This window comes from Apodemus sylvaticus, chromosome 6 (assembly GCF_947179515.1).
Source record: "Apodemus sylvaticus chromosome 6, mApoSyl1.1, whole genome shotgun sequence".
In the NCBI taxonomy this organism is placed as follows: domain Eukaryota; kingdom Metazoa; phylum Chordata; class Mammalia; order Rodentia; family Muridae; genus Apodemus; species Apodemus sylvaticus.
Window position 1 is genome coordinate 76,392,452 of NC_067477.1, and position 23,192 is coordinate 76,415,643.

The 23,192-nt window shown below is 35.3% G+C and overlaps 1 protein-coding gene across 2 annotated transcripts in view; it reads left to right on the forward strand.

Moving 5' to 3' along the window:
• Nova1 (NOVA alternative splicing regulator 1) overlaps positions 1-23,192 on the forward strand; it is a 124,497-nt gene that overhangs the window by 95,737 nt on the left and 5,568 nt on the right. For both annotated transcript variants that reach the window (XM_052185899.1, XM_052185900.1), the window contains exons 3-4: positions 4,295-4,461; positions 11,579-11,650. In XM_052185899.1, the coding sequence (XP_052041859.1) occupies positions 4,295-4,461; positions 11,579-11,650 (239 nt within the window). The remainder of the gene's footprint in view (positions 1-4,294; positions 4,462-11,578; positions 11,651-23,192) is intronic.

Here is a 23,192-nt window from a genome sequence, read left to right on the forward strand (position 1 = left end):
ACCACCACTGTTATCTTCAGCCTTCAGTGTAGTGTGTGCAGAGTACGGACTCAGGGAATATTCATAAAATCAGTGAGCAAATCAAAAATCAGAACCCAGATTTATTTTTTTTAGCAACAGGATAGTCAAATGCTGGTAACAGAACAAACAGCATAGTGATGTGAAGGTTGGGTTTGCCCAGATACACTGGTGATGGATGGTTTGGGTGAGATGGTTGAAAAAGTAATAACTGAGTAGTTCTGGGAGAGGAGCTAAGGTTTAAGGTTGGCTTCTTCCAAAGCTGGAATTATAAATTCGTATCACTACATGTGGTGGTTTGAATGTGCTTGGCCCAGGGAGTGGCACTATTAGGAAGTGTAACCTTATTGGAGAAAGTATGCCAATATAGGGGTGGGCTTTGAGACCCTCCTGCTAACTGCCTGGAAGACAGTCTGCTCCTGGCTTCCTTTGGATAAAGATGTAGAACTCAGCCCCTCCAGGGCCATGCCTGCTTGGAAGCTGTCATGTTCCCTCCTTGATAATGGACTTAACCTCTGAACCTGTAAGCTGGCCCCAATTAAATGTTGTCCTTTATTAGAGTTGCCTTGGCAATGTGAACCCTAGTTGAGACACCACACTGTAGAGAGATCATCTTGTGTATTTTATGGATGCTTTACCTATCAATTAAAAAACCTATGGCCTATGACTTTGGCAGGAAATAGAGGTGAGTCATCAAGAGAAGAAAAGAATTCTGAAAGAGAAGGAGATGAGGTGGGGAGCCTGGAAAAGGTGTTCTAAACATAGGTAATCAGCCAAGTGACATTACAAAATATAGGTTAAAATAAGTGGGTTATCTTTAGTTATGATTTAGTCTGAGTAGAGCCTAGGTACATAGGGCCATGGTGTGTGTGTGTGTGTGTGTGTGTGCATTTGTGTGTGTGTTTGTGTGTGTGTGTGTGTGTGTGTGTGTGTGTGTGTGTGTGTGTGTACAGAGCCAGAGGCAGAGAGACAGAAAGAATGTATAGAATTCCTTCAGGAATGCTAACCTAAAGAAGTGGTTGCTTTATCTAGCCTCGTGCTACATAATCACAACTGTTCAAATTCAGAGTAGGCCTTTGTTGCTATGTAATGTATTCTTCTCATTGCTGCAGATATCCTTCAAATACAATTCTTTAAATTTGAAACCAAGTGCATTTGATCATAATATCTTTAAGACAAGATGTCTTATATAAAAAAGAATCCTTATTTGCAAATGGAACTGAATGAATGATCAATATATGTCTTTATATCCCTGGTGAAATTTTTCTTCCTATTGGTGTACTCATTTTTTCAGTTTTTAGTGTTATCTCTAACTATCATGTATGGCTGTTTTATTAAATTTAGCTCCAGTTGTTTGGGGGCATCCATTTCTCAGTGCAGTGCTTTGCCCCACCTACATCAGTATATGGGTCTGCATTTTTCATCATACTAATACTGATATGAAAGCAAGTAAAAGCACTGATGCTTCCATGCTCATTTTCCCATTAACTGTTCACCCAATTTTTACTTATTTGTTATTTTTGTCTAAGTTATAATAGAAGTGTCTTGTTCCAATTATGTTAATTTCTTTAGCCACTGAAAAGATCCAAAGGAAAAGGCACAGTGTCCATAGAGGAACTCCATCTTTAAAGAACCATGTGTGCTGGTTAAAGAATGCAGCCCAGTGCACATGCAGCAGCGTATCCAGAGGCTGCTCTAAGTGCCAAGGCCCAAAGTGCATTAGCATGCAGAAAATATTTTTCTGCATTTCTGTGAAGACTTTGCTACGAATATGCTTAATTGTACCTTCTTTTAGAAACGTATTTTTTTTTAGTTTTTGGTATTGCCTTTGAAATAAAAACATTAAGTCATTTCCAAAATTACTGTTGCTCTTTGCCATGGGTCTTTCGTGTTATCAATAAATATTTTTGTAAATTTTCTCAACATATATGACATGAAAATAGCAGGGGCATTTGGAAAGGGGGCAGGATGTGGGGAGATGTAAGGAAGGTCAGGAGCGGGTGGTCAGTGCCATCAGGAAGTGAGTCAGTGAGTCACTCTGCAATGAAACTAGAGTCAAATGAAGTGTGGGCTGAAAGAAATGGTGTCCTGTACACCTGTGCTTTTCATTATGTAGGATGGGTGTGTGTTTTCCTATAGCAGATTCTCAGCTTTGTTGTACTCTAGTTCAGAGACTACTAAATGCTGCCATTAAGCAAATAAAATGATAAATAACTGGCAGTTTAACTTAGACACTAATGGAGTCTAAAAGCCTTTAAAATGACAAAACCCAGCAACTTTTATGATTTATAGGCGCATTTGTGTTACACAGTTTGGTCATATACTTGACAGTATTCCTTTTTTTTTTTTTTACTCTCTTTTAAAAATTATGGTTTTGTGTTACCTGAGTGAAAAGGCATTAAAATAATATAACGGAGTTTCAGCTAAGTCTCCTAATATAGAGCAGTTTCCTTTGGGCCTGCCCTGTTTTCCTGGTTATAAGGGAAAGACAATCCAGTCAATCCCCAGTGTATGTATTGCAACAGTAGCCCTCAGAAGGCCTTGTTTGCTGTGCTGTGTAACATTGTCTTAAGACAGTCATGTTTCTTTATGGATCCCCGGTTTACATTTATTTTCTTTTAGTCTTCAGTCTGCCAAACACTGGTTGCTGTGGTCAACTTGTATGATGTCAAATCAAAATTCTAAGAATAACACAGATTACAGTCCGTCTTTAGTTACCTGGTGCCAGGTTTTCTTTGGAAGTCATCATTTAAGCTAGACTGTTTTGGCATCCACAGAGTGCTCAGTGGTGTCTCTGAAGGCGGTGATGTAATCTGATCTGTGTTCTTTGTGGTCTGAGAACCTGAATAACATTTTGCATTAGCTGCATTGATCGGGAACCCTCTCTAGTCATTTACTAGACAATTAATACAGTCTTGTAAAGTGCCCCCTGGGTGTCTCAATAAACTAGATTGTTTTGCCCTAGGACCAAAAGATGCATCAATATAGACAGGAGTAACTAAAGCTGATGAATAGGAACAGGAAAGCCTAAATCCACCAATCAGATTATTCATCATCCAGTCTTAGAAATAAGCTATGCTCTCTTAAATTTTTCTGAAACCAAGGAAATATATTTTCATAATTCAAATTTTTATTGATTAAAATATAAAAATATAACTGATAAAGTTCTATAATTATAGTCTTATTTTTGTCTAATTCCTGTGATCCAAATCTGTTTCTAAGAAATGACAAAGGTCTTTTGCATTGGTCCTTAAAGCAGCATTAACTCTTTGTGATTGTTTGTTGGTTTGCTTTGGACCTTAGCAGTTTGACGATGTTGCATGAACAGAGTGGCTTGACTTTTGAAACATTGGGAGCAATGGGAACTGTAGTACATGCTTGAAAAGGCTCAGAAAGTGCTACTTCCTCACTTGCGGCCATGCCCGGGTTTGGCTCAGTGAGGAAGCGGCTGCTGTGTGAGGCACACCTGCTGGAGCCTACCTCAGGTTTACTCTTCATGCATTGTCCATAAGGCATGCCCGTAAAATGCCTATACTGCAACGTAGACCATGGCAATCTCATTTATATTCTGTATTTTATTTATAACACCGCATCAATAATAAATTGGTATCTGTTCTTGTATTTAAAAGTTTATGATTTACCCATAAAAACTGAGCTCCCTCAAAGCTATTTTCATAGATTCTGTCTGTTTCTAAACTAAGTCCTTTCATGAGTACTGCTTGTGTGTTTATCCCCATAAACGAGGGATGTGCTCACATCTCTGGATCTTTGGTTCTTCTTGGAACCCAAATACCTGTTTCAAACTACAAAAATAGGAGTGAATTCTAAAATCTTTTTTCTTTTTTTTTTAAATGAGATATTTTTATTTACCTTTCAAATGTTGCCCCCTTTCCTGTTTTCCCCTCCAAAGTCCCTGTAACCCATCCTCTCTCCACCTGCTCACCAATCCACCCACTCCTGCTTCCATGTCCTGGGAATCCCCTGTTCTGGGGCATCTAGGCTTCTCTGGACCAAGGGCCTGTCCTCCCTTTGATGTCCAACAAGGCCATCTTCTGCTACATATGCAGCTGGAGCCATGGGTCCCTCCATGTGTACCAACCAAAGAGTAAAATCATTCTTTAAATGAATCAGATGTGATGATTAGTTTTATTTCCGTTGAGCATTAGAACTTCTGAGCCATGCATGTTACAGTAATGGTATGCTATCCTCTGGTTTCATAATTTTACAATGTAAAATGAAAAGGAATGCTTTCTGAAAATGCGTCTTCTGTCTGCAGGTACTACTGAGAGGGTTTGCTTGATCCAGGGAACAATTGAAGCACTGAATGCAGTTCATGGATTCATTGCAGAAAAAATTCGAGAAATGCCCCAAAATGTTGCCAAGACAGAACCAGTCAGTATCCTACAACCTCAGACCACCGTTAATCCTGATCGCATCAAACAAGTGAGTGTTTAGTTGGGAAATCGGAGAGAACTGCCCACAGTGTAGTATGAATTCCTTTCAGAGGAAACAGTTTACCCTTAGCATGGAAATGGTTACACTTACCTTAAGTTGTCATCTAGGTTGTGAAGACTTTTGGAGTCTTCAATTGGCAAATCAATATATTAATTAAATTTACATTTATTAGTGATATACTAGGCGGCACTGACATGCCTAGGATGGTTTTTTGCTAATATGGAGTTACAGGTTTTATTAATTCATAGAAATATATTTTGTTTAATATATAGCAATTCTTGAGAAAATTATGAAAAGTGGAAATGACATTTATATTCTCAGCATTTCCAATGCCCAACTTTAGTGACATTTGCCGTTCTCAGTATAGTTATTGCATATAGATTCCTGTTTTGGTAATTTGTCTTGTTTAACATTTTATAAGCACATATGTATAAGTCATGTTGTATACCTAGTGCTCAGTTCTTTGTTATCAATCAGCTCTTACGTTTGTATCACATGTGTAGTGCTTATATATCTGTTATAAAGGTCGAATGTTAAATTTTAATATATGGAATTTTTTGTAAAGAAAATTTTTCTTGAGAGAAAAAACATTGTAAATTTTTAAGACTGAGTAATTCTTGAGATAATATAGGGAAATGGCATTGTTTGATGTTAAATAATGGAGGTTCTTTTACCGTAAATATTTTAGACATACATATTTAAGAATTATGTTCATAATTACTCTCTACTTTTTTGCCCTTTTACTTAGCCATTTAATTTGTGAATTAGTTTTATTATGAAGAGACTGTGATTTTTAGAATAAATGTATTATTATTCATCAACTAACAGATTTATTTTCATTGTAATAAATTTGAAATGTAGCTGAAAGTTCTATTAATTTCATGTTTCTGAATTGAAAATATGTTAACAAGTATTATGACTCTATCATAACATTATCAATAGTTAGATATAATACTAATCATTTATCAACTTTAAAATTTATAAGTAGTAAATATATGCTCAAATTATAGACTAATATTTAATTATCTATTAATAGTCTATTTCAAAAGTACTTCCTTATTTAAACCATAAGAAACTAGCCCTTACTCCATATAAAAATCACTAGCAAGAGTATCCATCAATGTTGAATAGTTCAGTTAGTCCAGAACTCTATCAAAGTACCTCCCTATGGACACGTGATAGTATCCATATACCTTAGAGCTCTACATGCTAGTCTTTCTTTAGTCATGATAATTTAGTAGTTTGAAGAGCTTATTCTATCAATGACAGGTGAACAGAATATAGTCCAAGTACCGTTGACTTGGCAGTGATATCAGGATGTTGTCAGATTGGAAGGCAAGGTGTATAGAAGCAGACATCCAGGTTGAGATCCTGTGGGGCTAGAAACGTCCTGCAGGAGCACTGAAGCATTGGCTCTCTTTTCACAATACCATCACCCAGTCCACTGCATTGCTTCCCCCTTTTTTTCTGTAATATCCATGGAGGCATTCAAACATTTAGCTTACCATTTTGATGTTTTCTTTTTAAATAGACATAGAATTATTCTTTGAATAGAATAAAACTGTGTCTAGAAAATAATATGAGATTCCTCTTATTATTTGTGTTGGATCAAATACAGGGTACCATCAAATAGTACTCTCACTCATTAAAATTCTAGTTTTTGCTATGGTTGCAAAAGACTGGCTGCTCACATACATGCAGGACCAATGTAGACTGATGAACCCCACCAGAATTTTAAAGCAGGGGGCTGATTTTTGTTTGTTTGCCCTGTTTAATTTTTATTTTATTTAAGATATATTTATTTACCTAGTTTCATATACTCACACTCATTTACATGTCTTAAAATTCATACGATTAAAAATTATTGTGAAACACTTCATTTTTATGTAATCAGCGATGGAATGGATAACAGAGTAACTCATTGTGAGGGAGCCAGAAACAAGAGTGATTGTGCTGAGACACCATATTTAACATACACTGTCTATACAGTGTAACCACTGTAGCAAGTTTCTGAAAGCTGTAGGAGAAATGTCTTTCTGATCTCCTACAGAGATATATCATGTGCTCTAAACTGTAATTTTGTTTAATGTTTTAGGTATCTAGTTCACCAATTTAATATTTAATATCAAGCCATGATCTAAATAGTTGTCAAGTATATAAATTTAAATAGCTATGATTTTATTCTCAAGGAAAAAAATCCCAGTTTCAACCTATAAAATAAGTATTTGTTAAGTAAGTTATTTAGTCATAAAGTAGATAAAATGTTTTTCCTTATGCTTACAAGTTTGAATTTTAATTCATCGAATCTGAAGCTGTCTTGCCAAGAGTGTTAGTCATAACAAGTAACATATTTGCTTTGGATGTGGTCTTCAGTCCCCAAAATAATTTTTTCAAGTATTAGTTACAAATATTATTCTACACAAGGTTATTGATAAAATAAAATTGGACTTAAAATGTTGGAGCCAATTATCTATCTTTTACAGAAAATAGATTCAGTTAAAAAAATAAATTATGAATTTTGCTAGTGTTCCCATTATTATATCCTGGTTGGTTGTTTTAGGTTGACAGTTTTAAACTGTAAGTTAAAATTTGTAGTGTAAATCATAAGGCAAATGTAGTTCTTAGGATATCAGATTTTAAAAGTGATGACTCTTCACACCATGTACTGGGGATTTCTAATAATTTATATCCTACTGTTTATCCATATACCTCTCAGATACGGGTCACTGACTGAATACATTTTATAAACCATAATACTCTATCCAAACACACCTTTCCTTTTGACTGGTAGCATCATACATGTGTAGTTTCCTACATGCTCACACCCTGAAAGTCGCCGTACAGGACAGTAAAGTAATTCTTGATCCTTTTTAAAATCCAAACGTTATAAGGAAAAAACTAAGAGAACTTGAAGAATTTTCTTACATTTAAAAAATACTAGTATTTTTTAAAGTCTGCCCCAAATTTTACTTTGGTCATAAGTTGGCAAAATTCATCAACTTTTGAACATCATTTATTCAAACATAAATTTATTAAAATAATTTCTTAATTATAAAATGCACAAAATCATACCCCTTTCACTTGAACTACTCTGTGGTGTACTATTTCTTAACCTATGAAAATTTGAAAGCATATTTATATTTTAGAGGTGCAATATAAACAGTGTACCATAAATCTCAGAGAAGATTGCCTACTTAGGCAAGCACGATAGGGAAAGGCCCATTTTAGATGGGTGAGATATGATGAAATTGAAGAGAAGGCTATCACAGCTCTTAAACAGTAACAAGACTGACTGACTTGGAATATATCTACTAATGTTTAGAGAAAATTAATGTTAGTTAAGTAAGATCAAGGACAGATCAGCAAGACCTTACATGTTTGGCTAAAGGGTATTATAGACTATAAGGTTATTCTTCATTTTCTGAGGGGGTATCTTTAATTCATCTTAAAGATTATTTTTAAAACTAAAAGTTTCTCTGTACTTTGTTCCTAGTGCTTAAAACAAAACCAGATGAAGCATTGTTATTGGTGAGAAAATAGCTATGTATAGACCAGTAGACTAATGTTAATGTTGTGAGACAGACAGGGTATTCACAAACACGCTAATTGGAGAGTTGCTATTTAAATACTTTGTTCTTAAGGAGGAGTATGCTGGGCTTGTTTAATATAACATTACAAAGTTTGGGGAACTTCGTGATTAGTAGAATAAAGTTACTGGATGGTTGGCAGATGCTCATGAAGAGACCATATTGAGATCTGTTGTTCATTGCTTTTCGTGATTTACCTGTAAATTCTACATGTCCTTAAAAACTGACTGTTACAGAATTCTTAGAAGAAAAGTCACATTTGTTGTACAGTTTGTTTATGGAATAGTACCCATGTCAACAAAACTCATTTTGACAAGAAATCATCATATACTTTCTTAAAACATTTTAGTTCTTAATTCCTAAAAGCTTAGTTACATCAATATTTTACAAAATGTCTAAGGTTAAAAAATCTTGATATTTAAAAAAAAAGACTTTATATTTCAAATAGTCCACAGTTTTAGGAAGAAGCACACAGATCTCTGTGGGTTCAAAGCCATTTTAGTCTACTTACCAAATTCCAAGCCAGTCAAGGCTATATAATGAAACTCTGTTTTAAAAAAAAAATCATCCTTCTGAAACACATAATTTGGCCCATAGGATCTATGAATTGTTGAATAGTCATTCAATTATTATAGGTAAAAAAGGCTTCTCCTTCAAAAGGAGAAAATAAGAAGCAGGGCTCAAAGCTTCTTGAACCTCAAAAAACATATTATAAAAATATGTGCTTTACAAATGCTCTACATTACAAATTTAAATGTATCCAACTATTGGTGTTACTAGGATAGTCAGTTAATTACATATTCACAATGTGATTTAATTGGTAGCATTTTATAGTTACTATATATTAATAAAGGCAGAGTAAGTTGATATAAATATTTTCTTTATAACATAAAATCATTGTACTCCTATAGTTAATGTCAAAACACTTTACAAGGATTTGTCATCCTTATCTATGAAATTAAAAACAGTTTTTCCAACTATTCCACTGGCCTAATTAATATGAGCCTTAAATTAAAAGCACTATTGTAATATATTCATTTTCATCTGTTTATTAGGGCAGTTTTCCTTCTGGAATTTGAAAAAGCAACAGAAATGAAAACTGCTTGACATATATTTATTATTGCAAATTACAAAAATGATGCATTTGTGCGTCAAAGGATCTGTGTGAGTAGTAGCTAGGAAAGTTGTCACATTTTTCTGTCATTATTACATCAAATATGTCACCTTAAAAAATACACCAACTCTTTTCAACGATGCTGCAGTAAGCTTATCCTTGACAATACACATTTGATTAATTCTCACCTACGTAAAATATTAAAATGTACCTCCTTATTTAATCATTGTGCTTAATGATAAAATCTTAAGATATTTAAAGCACAGAAATGTAAGTCCTAGGTTTAAATTATTTATTTCATTAGTAAAAGAAAGAGAAAGTAACTGAATTATTAAGGACAATTTTGACGAATATGAGTTATATCAATTATTACTAGATATTAAGAATATATGAAAATCCTAAAGAATAGCAATAAAATCTTGAAAGATCATCTGAATCTAAGTTATTACAAATTCTGAGCCTCATATTGCTACTTTTACATCTACATCTTTGCCCTAGTTAAGCACCTCTTGAGGATTTGTATCTCAACAAGATGATATTATTTAGTACTTCACACTCATTCTATTCTGATGAACATCGACATTCAGCATCTGGGATCAGTATGAAGTGAACTTATAACAGGAGACAGGGACTCTAGATTTAACAGTTATTTATTCATGAATTTGAGTGTTGGCCCTAGGTTAGTACAGAACAGATGTTTGAATGTATGCGATCCATCCTATGATACCATGTCATTAAGCTAGGTTGAGAAAATGAAACCTTTAGTGTTGAATTCATACAACATGCAATAGCATGATGTTAACAAGGCTTCAGTATATCATTGCATGGAAAAGAAAATATATGTGAAAGTGACTTTCAATGATGGAAAGTATTGTTTCTCTAGAAGACTGACAAGAAGTATTTGCAAAGTGTCAAAATAGAAAATAAAAGAGTTGAAGCTGTTAAGTCTTCATAAGGGTTTACCCCTGACATAGTACCTTTCCCGTGTGTGTGTGTGTGTGTGTGTGTGTGTGTGTGTGTGTGTGTGTGTAATTGTGTTGCTTGAAAAAGTCCTTGGCTCAACTCCATATTAGACCAACTATTTCTCTAGGTGTTGTAGGTTTCAAGAAATAAAGTACTTTAAGGGAAGGTATTAATTAATGAAGGATAGACTAATGGTGCAAGTAGTTTGATGGTATTACTAGAAGTCAGTGAGTTGATCAAATTTATCATTGATTTTATTCTGTACTGCTTTATGCTGTCTAAATTGGAAAGTTCTGACACGAGAAATACAAATATCTGACCACATGCACGTTCATGTACTTTTCCTTGTACTGTCAAACCTCTAAGTTAGGTCTTTGCTCATATATCAGTAACTGATAGACATGCAACAAAGTAACAGATAATTCCCTTTATATAGGCTTGTCTAAACTATAGAAAACTATCCTATTTGCCTATTAAGAAATACTCCTTTAAAGGGTCTTGCCTGGCCATATTATATGTTAAGCATAATACAACACTTGAACAAGACTCTGAACCCCTTAAATTTACTGCCTTGCTAGAAATTAAACGTTTTAAAAAGTTCTGGGTGAATGACTCAGTGAATATGTATAGTTTGCTGTGACACTTTCTGTAGCCTATCATGTGCTTAGAAATGGACAGAAAAAATAGTTCATAGTATCTTGTGGTTATTTCGAACAGAGGTAGATGATGCACAATACATTATACTTCATTTAAAATGTACCATTTAGCATAAATGATAAATAATGATCATTTTTAGAATGCTGTCAGTTACATGTTTATTAATGAGGTTAATGTTTACATTTTCAGATGGCTCTAAGTGTATTAAAATTTAATATTTTAGAAGATAATGTGCTATTAAGAACTCAGAACTTCAAATTAAATTGCTTTTATGTATGGATCCCTAAATTTGTGTGGAATCAGCTTGTTGGTGATGGTCAACATATTAAGTAGGTGGATACTTTTATGCCAAAGTAAACTTCATTTCACCACTTCTTCAAATCTCCGACTGTATTCATTGATAGGAAAGTGGCTCTTCCAATTTTATTCATCTAACTTCTTGAATTTTCTTTGACATCTCTTTTCCCCAAAGCAAATTAGAGGGAAAGAAATGGGACTGCTCTTCATGCATAAGGGCAGGATGCCTTTAGCACTCATGTGAGTTCCTATCAGTCACCGCCATGATTTCAAGTCATGAATTTATGTTTACATGCTTATGCATGCCTATTTACATGTATTAGTTACTCAGTTGACCTTAAGTTCCATTAAATTTGAACAACTAGGTGGAAACTTTGTTCATAGGATTTTGTTCTCGTTATATTACATTTTATTTTGTTTTGTTTTGTTTAATGATCAGCATAAAGCTCATAAACGTTGATTTGCTCCTGAACTGCTTTGTTCCCAGACATTGCCATCTTCCCCAACTACCACCAAGTCCTCTCCATCTGACCCCATGACCACCTCCAGAGCCAATCAGGTACAGTATCATCCTTTCATCTACACCACACTTTCACAGCGCTTGTGCCAACTGGAGGAAAAGATACTGGTGGGTTAAGGCTTTATTCGTTCATTTGCATATATGCACCATGATCAGATTCCAAATAACCTAATAAATAAATATCAATCATTTTTTTTAATTTTACATGCATTTTAACTTCATTAACAGAAAATATTTAGGGAGTAGACTTAATCAGAATTTGGGACTTCTTGAAACGGTGATCACTTAACAAACTCCTGATGGTCAATTATTGAGTTGGTCTTTTCATCCCTTCCAATCTATCTTCTCAGTAGTTTTCATAAATAAATTAAGCATATCACATGGGTTTGAAATGTATTAAAATTGAGCATAGATGTGTCTTTAAAGGTGAAAATAATTTTACTTTTTGAAACCAGCCTTACTTTGTTTAACAGTTCAACAATAAGCATTTCTTGCTTGAAAATGGTATAATTTTAGTGTTATTTAATAATTACAAACACAATATATTTTCTTTATAAAGCACTCTTAATCACATTCATTGCAGAAGTATCAAACCGTGCAATGAAAATTAGATCTTATTACTTCATTTTGACAATTGTTTTGCAACTAAATACTTGGAGGCCACTTTTCAAATTTGTTGAGTAATATAGGTATTAAAATGTTTAAACATATTTTCACTTTGTGTGAGTTGAGTTTTATTTAGAAGAGAAGTACTTTCTTATTGTTTCTGCTTTTCACTTTTACTAACTAAGGCTTCGTGTGATTATTTAAATATTAACATCTTATATTTTCATACTTTTATTAGTTCACTAACAAGGTATTGCTACACATTTCATTTCTCACATTATTTAATTTAAGGCAATCAGGATCATTTTGCTCATTGAGTGATTGTAATAATTTTGCAACCTAGGGAAAATGAAATGGCTTAAGCAAATCTAAGCACTCTTAGGATGTGTGTTTACAGTAGGAGTTTGATTTTCTTTCTATGAAACAACCCTTTTGTTAACCACAAGAATGTCATAGTGCTGCCATTTTGTCCCTGGAGTTCAGGTCTGCTGGGAAGGCATTTTCAGTACTATTCTCTGAAGACTGTCTTCTCCAGCCTCCCTTTTCTGCTTGTTTCCCCATGCTGTAATTCTGTGGTTGAGAAACTCACCAAGGGAATGACTGCCTTGTGTTTTAAATTTCTCTCCTATGCTCTATTAGGGTTTGATTTCTCAACAAAAGCTGGACAGATGAGTACAGCATAAACAAGACCAATTTTTCTCAAAGTAAGATGATACATAGAAAGCTAATCTACCAATTTTGTCTCTGAAATTAGACCTGTAGTTTATTTATAATAATGTGGAGTTTTATTAAGTGATTCCTTAAAAGGCCAAGGATATCTCCTTTCTTGTTAATTCTGATACCCTCTAGATCTGTTATCACACTTGCTTCTGCCAAGTATTTTATCCTAATAATTTGAAATTTAGGCACTGTATTTCATAATCTGTCTACTGCACTGATATGTTTTGTTATTCATACTGTTTTCTTTCTTCTTTTTTTTTTTCTTTCTGTTTGTGTACAAAGAAGCATAGCTCCTGGATCACATGAAGCAAGCATTAAATGAAGAAGAGCAAATCCTTAATTTATTGAAAGAATTGTAGCTTATCAATAACATTCCATTCTTAGTAACTTGTAGCTCTCCCCTGTACTCCTTCATGGTAGGTTCCCATCAGATGGTAGTAGTAAAGGAATGTCATCTTTGTTGTTCACTCCTACTTCAAATATAGAGCATTTCTTGTGAATTGTCCTAGATAATTTACTGATTTATATCTATAAAAACAGTCTGTTCAGGAAAATATGGCTCAATGTAAGAATCTTAAGCTTTACAAAAGTAAAATACTAGATATATATGTATATATTCATACACACATATTGATATACACATAGATAAATACTAATTTGAACTTAGTTTATATTCCCCAGCTATTTTCAAATATGTTTCACTTGATCTTAGCCAAAAAGCCGAGAAGCTATATATGTTTCAACTCATAACTGATAGAAATGGAAAAGAATCAGGGATTTCTATTTTAGGTTAAAAATTACTACCGTGTGTTATGACTTGTATAACCCTGCTGTAAAAACAGGAAAAAAATCTCCCCTTAAGAAAATTTCTATAAGCAAATCAGAATACACTTGAAAATTAACATCTATGTTGTTTTCTAATCAACATTAACTAAATGATTTTGATCAAGTTCTCATTTGTGATTAGTCATTTGTGTTACTGTTATGCAGAACACAATTGTAAATATGCAAAAGGAAATGAAAACCATAACAGTAATTGAAAGGATATGCTTGTTGTGCAGAGCCATCATTCCAACACATTACATTGTGAAGATTACCATTTTTAGCACTTGCCTTCTATTTAGTCTTCAGCCTGGTTAACATGTTTACTAGGGTCACACTTTCAGCCACATCATTGTGCAATAGTAACGCCCATGAAAACGAGGATCCACTGTGTGATGGGCCTTGTAAATAGAGAGTGAGAAGTCAACCCTAGAGCAGCCATCTGCAGTGAGGACCTTGCCTTGGCCTTTATCTGCTGAGTAAGCCCATGTGAAGCTCAGATGCTAGGCTCTCAGAGCCTTTAATCTGACATATGAGAGTCCCCAGCTCTTCTCACTATGCTGCAGGGTCTGAGTGTCTTCATTTAAAGGAAGTGTGAAAAATATTAATTTTAACAAGGAAATTGCTTGGTAAATAGCTTATTTTAAATGTTCAAGTCAGCATACCAATACTAGTATTGTCTGTTTATGAAGTCCAAGATATTTCTATGGTCAGGTTCACTGCCCTTAGCTTAGTTGTACAATGACAGTCTAGAGAGGATGCCGTTGCTTTTACTTTGTAGTGAAATGCCTTGTTCTCTGTTAGAAACAGTTGATAAAGCTGGCACTGCTACATTTTATTTTCTTTGTCATCTGTATAATAGTTCAAGATGAATGTTTATACCTTTTTTTATTTATTTATGAGGGTTTCAAGTGAAAAAAACTATAAGGCAAAGAGAATTGGTTAAACTTTCAGGAGTATCAACAGGATCAGTAGCATTTATCAATTCCAAGAAGATGCTTATATACTCAGTCGTCTTGTCAGACTTTTATAAGTCAGCCACTGGTGTATGGTTATCAGGTGGGGGCAGAGATAAAAGGTACAGGCTCAGAACTGTCTTTTCTTCCCCTTTTCTGACATCGATCTTGCTACTTCCCCTTTCTTAGCCTATAACCTTACAGATACTCCACTGAAACTAAAAGAGAACTTCCCTAAACTAATGTCGATAGTACTTACTAGACCAACACTTCACATACATGCCATTTGCCTTTTCATTCATTTCCACAGGCCTTGCTCTCTGTTCCTACCAAAGTCAGCTATCTCACTTGCACAATAAGCATATCCTTTTCCTATTACTGAAGCAGAGCTTCTCTCTAATTAGTCTTTGTCAAGTTTTGACTCTACTACAATATTACAGTGTGCATGTTGTTGTTTCTCTCGTATCCTTTTTCTTTTCAGACTTTGACCCTCTCACACATGTACGGGTTGTATTGTGACCATATGCACCCTGCTCCTTACCCACGTGTCTTCCTCCTCATCCTGTCTCTAATCTTAAAACACTGAACAGCCTTCTTTCATTAGTTCCCCTTTCCTCCACAAACTAATCCCTCTTCTCATCCTTCATTGCAAAATCCACAAAAGTATTATCTCTATTCTGTTTCTTGTGTTCTCTCTGTTCCAAAATGTACTCCAGTGGGGCTCTCCCTTCTACCACTCCCCCGATATTCAGAGTGATAGCCACACTGATGGTCCCAGGCTATGTCTTCTCAGTCCACATGTTTTGGCCTGTTGGTAACTGTGTACCCATTTGTGTACATCCACATCTGTGATGCACTTCCTGTTCTTGGAATCCACCATTCAGCTTTGACTATGCTATGCTGATCCTGCTTCCACTCTCCCATTCTCCCTCCTGTAGCATGTCACTTACGGATGTGCTGTTTATGGGACTTGTGAATATCCTGTGCACTGCCTTTTATGTCTGCTATGTACAGTATGTGTGCTTCAGGCATTTTGTGCTGCTTTCATGCCTTACCTGCTACTGTATAAAGAACGTTTCTCACAGATCCAGAAGATGGACCGTCTAAGACCCAACATCTAATAGTTTTCTTGCAGCATACTCACGTGGCAAATGGCAGAAGTTAAAGAAAGGAACCAACACAGTGTCTTCACATGGCAGAAGAGACAGAAAGCATTCCCACAAACATATGTCATGTAGCAGAATTAACCCTATAGTAAGGGTAGAACCCTCAAAATGTGTGCACTGCTGAATGCCCTGCCCTCCCAGCACTGTTGTATTGGGGTCAAATTATAGCACATGATTGTGGACAGGCACCTGATACAGCTGTCTCCTGGGAGGCTCTGGCAGAGCCTGATAAATACAGAGGTGTATGCTCACAGCCAACCATGGGGTCCCCAAAGGAGAAGTTAGGAAAAGGATCAAAGGAGCTGAAGGGGCTTGTAGCCCAATAGGAATAACAACATTATCAACAAACTAGTCCCCCCTCCAAGAACTCCCAGAGACTAAGCCACCAACCAATGAGTACACATGGAGCAACCCATGGCTCCAGCTGCATATGTAGCAGAGGATGGCCTTGTCAGCCATCAATGGGAAGAAAGGCCCTTAGTCCTGTGAAGGCTGGATGCCCCAGGGAAAGGAGAATTGGAAGTAGGTATGTAGGTGGGATAATACCCTCATAGAAACAGGGGGAGGGGGATGGGAAAGAGTATTTTGGGGGGGGACTAGGAAAAGGGATAACATTTTAAATGTAAACATAGAAAATATCTAATAATTTTTAAAAAAATTATACCACATGAACTGTAGAGAAGACAAAAGCTGTCTCTCAAACCATATTCAAGCAACCATAAATTAATAGACTCTTTATGTAGGTTCACACAAGATTCTTATCATGTTTTAATATTCATGATTTAAATTTATAATTTTCAAAAATATTTTATAAAATTTAAGCTTCAGGTCCCAAGTTCCTTGACCTTGCCTCTCACAGTGCAACTGCAGACTGCATGCATCTGCCTGCTTAATTTGTTTTGACTTACACATCTAAGTGCTCCCTTCATTTCAACATTTCCAGAGACTACCCTAAACCTCCTTTTAAGCTGTCAAAACTTTGTATGCTCTTGCCTACATCTGAACTGCTGTAAACCAGTTTACCTGGTAAAAACCAATATACCCAGCACTGCATCAGCTCTTGTGACGCTCTGTCTCTGACTACACTGCTACTTTGACCTGATCCCAACACTACCCCTCACTCACTCTGGATGTTGACATCACACGGTTGCTATTCCTTTCAGATTCTGACAGATTCTTCCTCAGCTCCTGTCTTTCTACATGTGAAATTCGAATTTCAGAGACCTGTTTGCTTAAAGCCATTGTGGTCTTTCAAGACTATTTATTCCAAATCAGTCTCCTCCAGAAGACCACCTGACTGCCTTGTTCAGTGCCCTCTGGCCTCCCCCTACTCCAGCACTCCTGATTGCATTGTTCTTGGTGCATTTTGTTCTGTTGTCTTGGGAGAACTGTACACTTTCTTCCTAATACACCTGTTGTATACTGGGTGTCCTATCACTCCTTTAGAACATTACGTTGTATGACAATAGGAGTTTTCTCTGGTATATGAAACATAACCTGGGGTATACATAGTAGGTAGTAGGTTCTGAGAAAGAACATGTTGAATGACTGCCATTAGATAGAACAGGATTGTATGTTTTATAGAATCCTTCAAATGTAACTTTGCTCAGGAATTGACTGTAATCGTGTAAAGAAAATAGAAGAAATTGGTTTATTGAATATAGAGATTGAACTTAAAGAATATATAGTCTTTGCTACACTTTCCTTCTATTCAGCTATCCTAACATCCCTGATATATAAAGTGTTTCTCAATTCCTATGGAAAAATTTTACATATCTAATAGGAAAATGAGTGAGGTTCAGGAAAGGTAATTGACAGGGAAGGAATAGAAATGTCCAAGAAAAGCAGGTTCATCTTCACCACCATCAGGCTCAGCTGCATTTTGTTTGTCACAAGGTTATCCTTTTTCTCAGATAGAATTTTACTTAAGTATATATGATACACATGTATCAGATTCAGAAGCAACGTGTGTGCTTAGAAGTGAAATGTTGTTAAATAGACACACATGAGCATTCACTTGGTGTTCTTCATAAAGTACTGTGGTACAGCTCTTAAGAATCTCACCTAAGGACTCTTCTGATGTGTAGCTATATAGATGTATGTGTATGTATTTCAATAATGTTTACACTGGCAAATAGAGGGAAACAACCTGGTCTTTAGAGTATAATTCTTGAAGCCTTTCTGGTATTGCAGATAGTTAAGTGAGAACCTATGAAAGTGATGGGAAAGGCCTGTGAGCTGAGAGGAAGTAAGTTTCCAAGAAGCATTTTCCTCTTTTTAATGGTCAGAAATTGTCTGCCATGTTGGGTGTTTGAATGCATCAGGGTGATAGCAGAAATATGAAAATTACTAGCTTTTTATTACTATGTCTTTCCTTCTAAAAGTTAGCTAACACTAACAACAGGACAAATCAATGTTAAATAAAAATTAGAAATCTCTCAGGGGAAATACTTGATATCACATGTGCCCCCGAGCTGTAAAATGCCCTGCATTATTGTATAACCTAGAATGTGCTAGTGTGTGTCAGGAGGGATCCCTGGAGAGATGTTCTATCTAGAGAGATGCTTATTTACTGTAAAGGAATGGGTATTGTTTCAGGCTATAAAATTATAGAAAATTTAATTATTGTATTTTATATATATATATATATAGTATTTTTATCTTTCATATTTATCATAAGTTCTTGAGCCCAGGTTCATATCAAAACTTGTGGAGTTTCTAAAGTAATGACCCATGGGGGGCAAGATGACACATATATTTAAACAGCTTGATACTTATTAAAGTTTCAGTGTTGGTATTAGTTTAGGATTAAGAACGTTTGCTAATTAATGTGATTTAGGTACAAAGGCATATTATTAAAAAAGTGTTTTTCAGTCTGAGGGTACATTAGTAGACTTACCTATAAATAAATAGGGTTAGATTTCTTGCTCTGGAGATTTCTATATACAAATTATAATCATGGTTTTTAAGATTGTTTTGGACTGTTTTTGGTTTGGACTTTTTTTTATTTTGGGGGGACTCAATTAAATAGATGCATTCTCCCCATGCTTCCTTCATGTCCAGAACACCCACTGTTAGTGTAGGTGTTCAAGTATATATACCCACATGCATGTTCATAATGTAGCCTCACAGTAGCTAATTTACTGATTTGATATCTTTGATGATTTTTAAAGTTGACCTTTCACCCCCTTAATATTTTATTGGTCATTATTTAAGCACTCTGTGTACTTACCCTCTCTGGATAACACTGTATATTTCCATGACACAAAGTTTCTCCTTAACTCTCAAGCCTGTTCTACTCTCCAGAGCCACAACCATTCATTCATCTGCTTGACATTTTCACTTCAGGATCTAAGATATTTCAAGCTGAAAATGTCCGGCTCAAGCCGCATGCCCCATGCCTCCTTCCCATTGTCTGCATCACTGAGCACATAGTGTGCGCACCTATTTTCATCTTTTGCTTCTTAAGTTAAATATTGAATCTGGTGAAAAACAAAAAATTGAGAGCCCTACATTTCATAGTAAAACATTTTTAATTTTCAGTTACACTTTTCCGCTAACTAGAGTTAAGAATTCTTGAGCATATGTTTGAGTACATCTGTAACAAAATGGATATGGGAAGACCTTAATAATAACAGGAGTAGCCTTTTTTGATTTAACCTGTGAATAATTGCAAATAGCCCTTCTTCTATAACAAAACTTCAGTTTAGTAAAACCTTATATTTTAAAGGAGCAAGACTAGTCTAAATTATTCTCACTTTTAAAATAGATTTCTCTGCCATATTGTATCATTTTACAAGTTCTCTGATTCCCTGCAGTTGACTTTAACAGCTTTCCTTTCCATGTAACTGTCTAGAGTGCTTGTCGTCTCAGAGTAACAGTGGTGGCTTGAAGTGCTTCTGTGCTAGAAAGCATGGATGGCTTCCTAGTCCTCATTCCTGCTCCACCTCCCAAGCACGGATACTGTGCCACTTAAAATAGACATCATTCGCAAAAATGAAGACTGTTTCATAAGCTAAACAAAATAACATTAAGTCAAATAAGTAATATTAAACCTTTTTTCCCTTTTGAAGTTTTTTTTTTTTTTTTGGAGACTATTGTTCATCGTCTGTCCTTTCCAGAGCCAGACAAAATAGGGTTCAGTCTCCCCATCACTGTCCTAGCTTACACAGAGAAGAAAAAATAATGTGTGTAAAAGAAAAAAAAATGTGGCAGCACCTCTACAAACATTCTAGATACTCGTGAGTGTCAGGTATAGTATGAGTTTACAACACAAAGTTTGAAGCAAGCTGGAGGGACATTCCTAGTACAGTTACTCCTGGAGTGAGTCCACAGATGCCCACACACACTGAGCCATCTTATTAACTAGCCCTTTACACCATGTAATCAAATAACACTCTGTCCTAGACCTCTAAAGCTAATCTGACCACATTTTCATGGCTGAATTAGGCTAACCACTCATAGACACTATGAAACCAGAAAAGATGGTGGAAAGTATCCCTTAATAATAGTGACCATGTAGGAACAGTGGATGCAAAATACTTAATTGCTTATTTTCAGTATAACTGTTTTAGATTTTGAAGTCACTGAAAACCTGGTAGTGTTGTTTTCAGAAATTTTCTGATAAGAGTAAAACATGACTGCTCTTAACTTTTGAATACTCCAATATATGCATGATGTGACTTGAAATTTTAGGATTTGAGGATGATAAACATTACTCTTAACTTCAGAAACCAGAGTTAGGGATTAGAGGTACGCAGTTAAGAGTGCCTCCTTTTTCTGTAACAGACCTGGGTTCAGTTCCCAGCATCCTCCCCAAAGTGTTAAAACTGTAACTCCAACTCCAGGAGACCTAGTGCTCTCTTCTGGCCTCCACGGCCACCACATTTGCCTGATACAATTATGGACATGCAAACAAGATAAACACGAGATAAATCAATCTCTTTTTAATTGAAACATAATGAACCAATTGTGGATATTTTGTACATAGAAATATAAATGTCTCTCTGCGTTTATGGTAAATCATCTTTTAAATAATTTATTTCCATACAAATACAGTTTTTGCTTTATTTCTCTGATTATTAGCCTTGTGTAACTTAAACCAGGTACAGATAGGAATGGCAAAGTCAAAAAAGAGGATGACCTGTGGGCATGTGGACCTTCTGCTTAGGAGAAATACCATAGTAAGAAATGTAGAAAAAAATGACCTTTTGGAGGTATGAAGTTTGATGTTTTTATAGGCAGCTGCAGATAAATTGCTGGTAGGATAAATAAGACTTCAGGAGGTGAAAGAACAGACCTCAACAAAACGGTCAGTTGTAAGGAGAGAGGAGCCCTTCCAGTTATCTGGAAGACAGAAGATCAAAGCAAAGAGAGACACAAGAAGCATGGGATACACTTGGGAATTCACAGCTGAAATGTGGACTGAGTGTGGGATTTTTATGACTACAGATAATGAGACTCAGACAGCAAACACTAGCATTGAGGCATACTCTAGAGACATGTACAGTCTATGGGGGATCCTGGCTAGTTCAGTGCAGAATCTTATTGGGAAGAATTGCTCAAGGATTTGAATAGATTTTTTTCAGGATGTTCATGTGTGTGACAAAACTTAAAATAGACATCATTTGCAAAAAAAAAAAATGAATAGTGTTTCAGAAGCAAAACAAAATACTGTTAAGTCAAATAATTCTAGAATAAGTTCTACTTCATCCTTATAATCACCTAAGGTAGAATTAGATTTAGAATTATAATTATAATTTTTTAAAGACAAACAATTTTTTGGAAAAGTCTATTAAAATTAATAACTCTTAAAACATTCTTCTAATAGCCTCCATAAAATAAAATTCACTTAGGCAGGAACTTTGAATATATTTGCCAGCCCTAAGAAGTGCTTTTAAATTTGTATTTTATAGTTTCCAAAATTAAGCCATTTTTATCACAGGACTAAATAAAATTAGAATCAGAAAGAATATTTTATATGCTCAAACAAAATAAAGAATGTATGTGAGATGTAAGATGCAGTCACATGTGCCCAGGCAGGAACATGGGTTTACGTTCATTGCCTAGTTCCTTCAAGAGCAGAATGGCCAGGCCTTACCACCTGCCTTTAAAATGTCCCTATGCAGATTTTGGTTCTAAGGTAGGATTGGTGATACTTGCTTCAAATTAGCTAATGAGTTTCAAATACAGAAACTAAACTTCCACTCAGATGTTAGAGGTGATTTAGCTCCCTAGTCTAACAGAGAATGAAGATGTTACTTCAGTGCCCTGTCAGTGGCTGGCTGCAGATGCTGGTTTGATGAGCCAAGAGATGGGGTGTGCATGCATATGGAGATGTCAACAAGCACAAGTACAAGGTTAGCAGCTTTGTAGTTTCAGGGTTTATGGAAGTGTCATACTTGTGTGCTTGAACAATATGATTTTATTGTGATGAAGAAAGACAGGATGTGATGATTCTTGTGGCTGGACACCCCGTATAAATTAACAAAATGGCCAATTTGCACTGTCCTAAACACTAAGTGACAGTAATTTCTCATCACTACTCAATGATAGGGTAACAAGCACTACTTCTAAATAGAACTGTCTTCTAAAATGGAGAGACACATCATCAGAATGTATATGGGATGTGGCTCTCACAGCCCCTTCACTTAAGAAACACCCTAAATGGTTATTAATAATTTGGTGGTCAGTGTCCATAAACTTAAAGGACTATTTGTCCAATTAAAAACTAAATTGCTAATAATAATTTTATTGATCTTTACCTCTAAATATAGCCATAAAACAAATAAGATATTTGTGAATACCCCCCCCAAGCTACTAGGTAAAAAGGAACATGAAATTAATGTTTTGAAAGGTTTAAGTGAGTCATTTCTACAGCTATCTGTGTTAACTTTGCTTTCATTATTCTACACGGTTTCTTGGTGCAGAGAGATTCTTTAAGCTGCAACAGATGAAGAACCAGTAGCAGCATTATAAATTTTTAGCTATGTGAAGACATTACCATTTGTACAGTTATAAGTCCCTCTTTTTGACATGCTGATTTCCATAGACTGTATTGCGAAGTACAGAGATTTAAGGAACTTTTTGTTTAATAATTTTGACTTGAAGATTGCTTTTTTACTTGAAAATTGCCTTTTCCTTTGGAAACTCATTGTACAAGGTAGTTTTATTAAAGTATGATAAAAGTCACTTTAAAGTTGTGGTATTTCCATCTTAATAAATTATGTTTAAACTAATTAACAATTTATATTGTACTTTTTCTAGGATAGCAAAGTAATATGATGCATGTGCACAAAACAGAAGTATTAT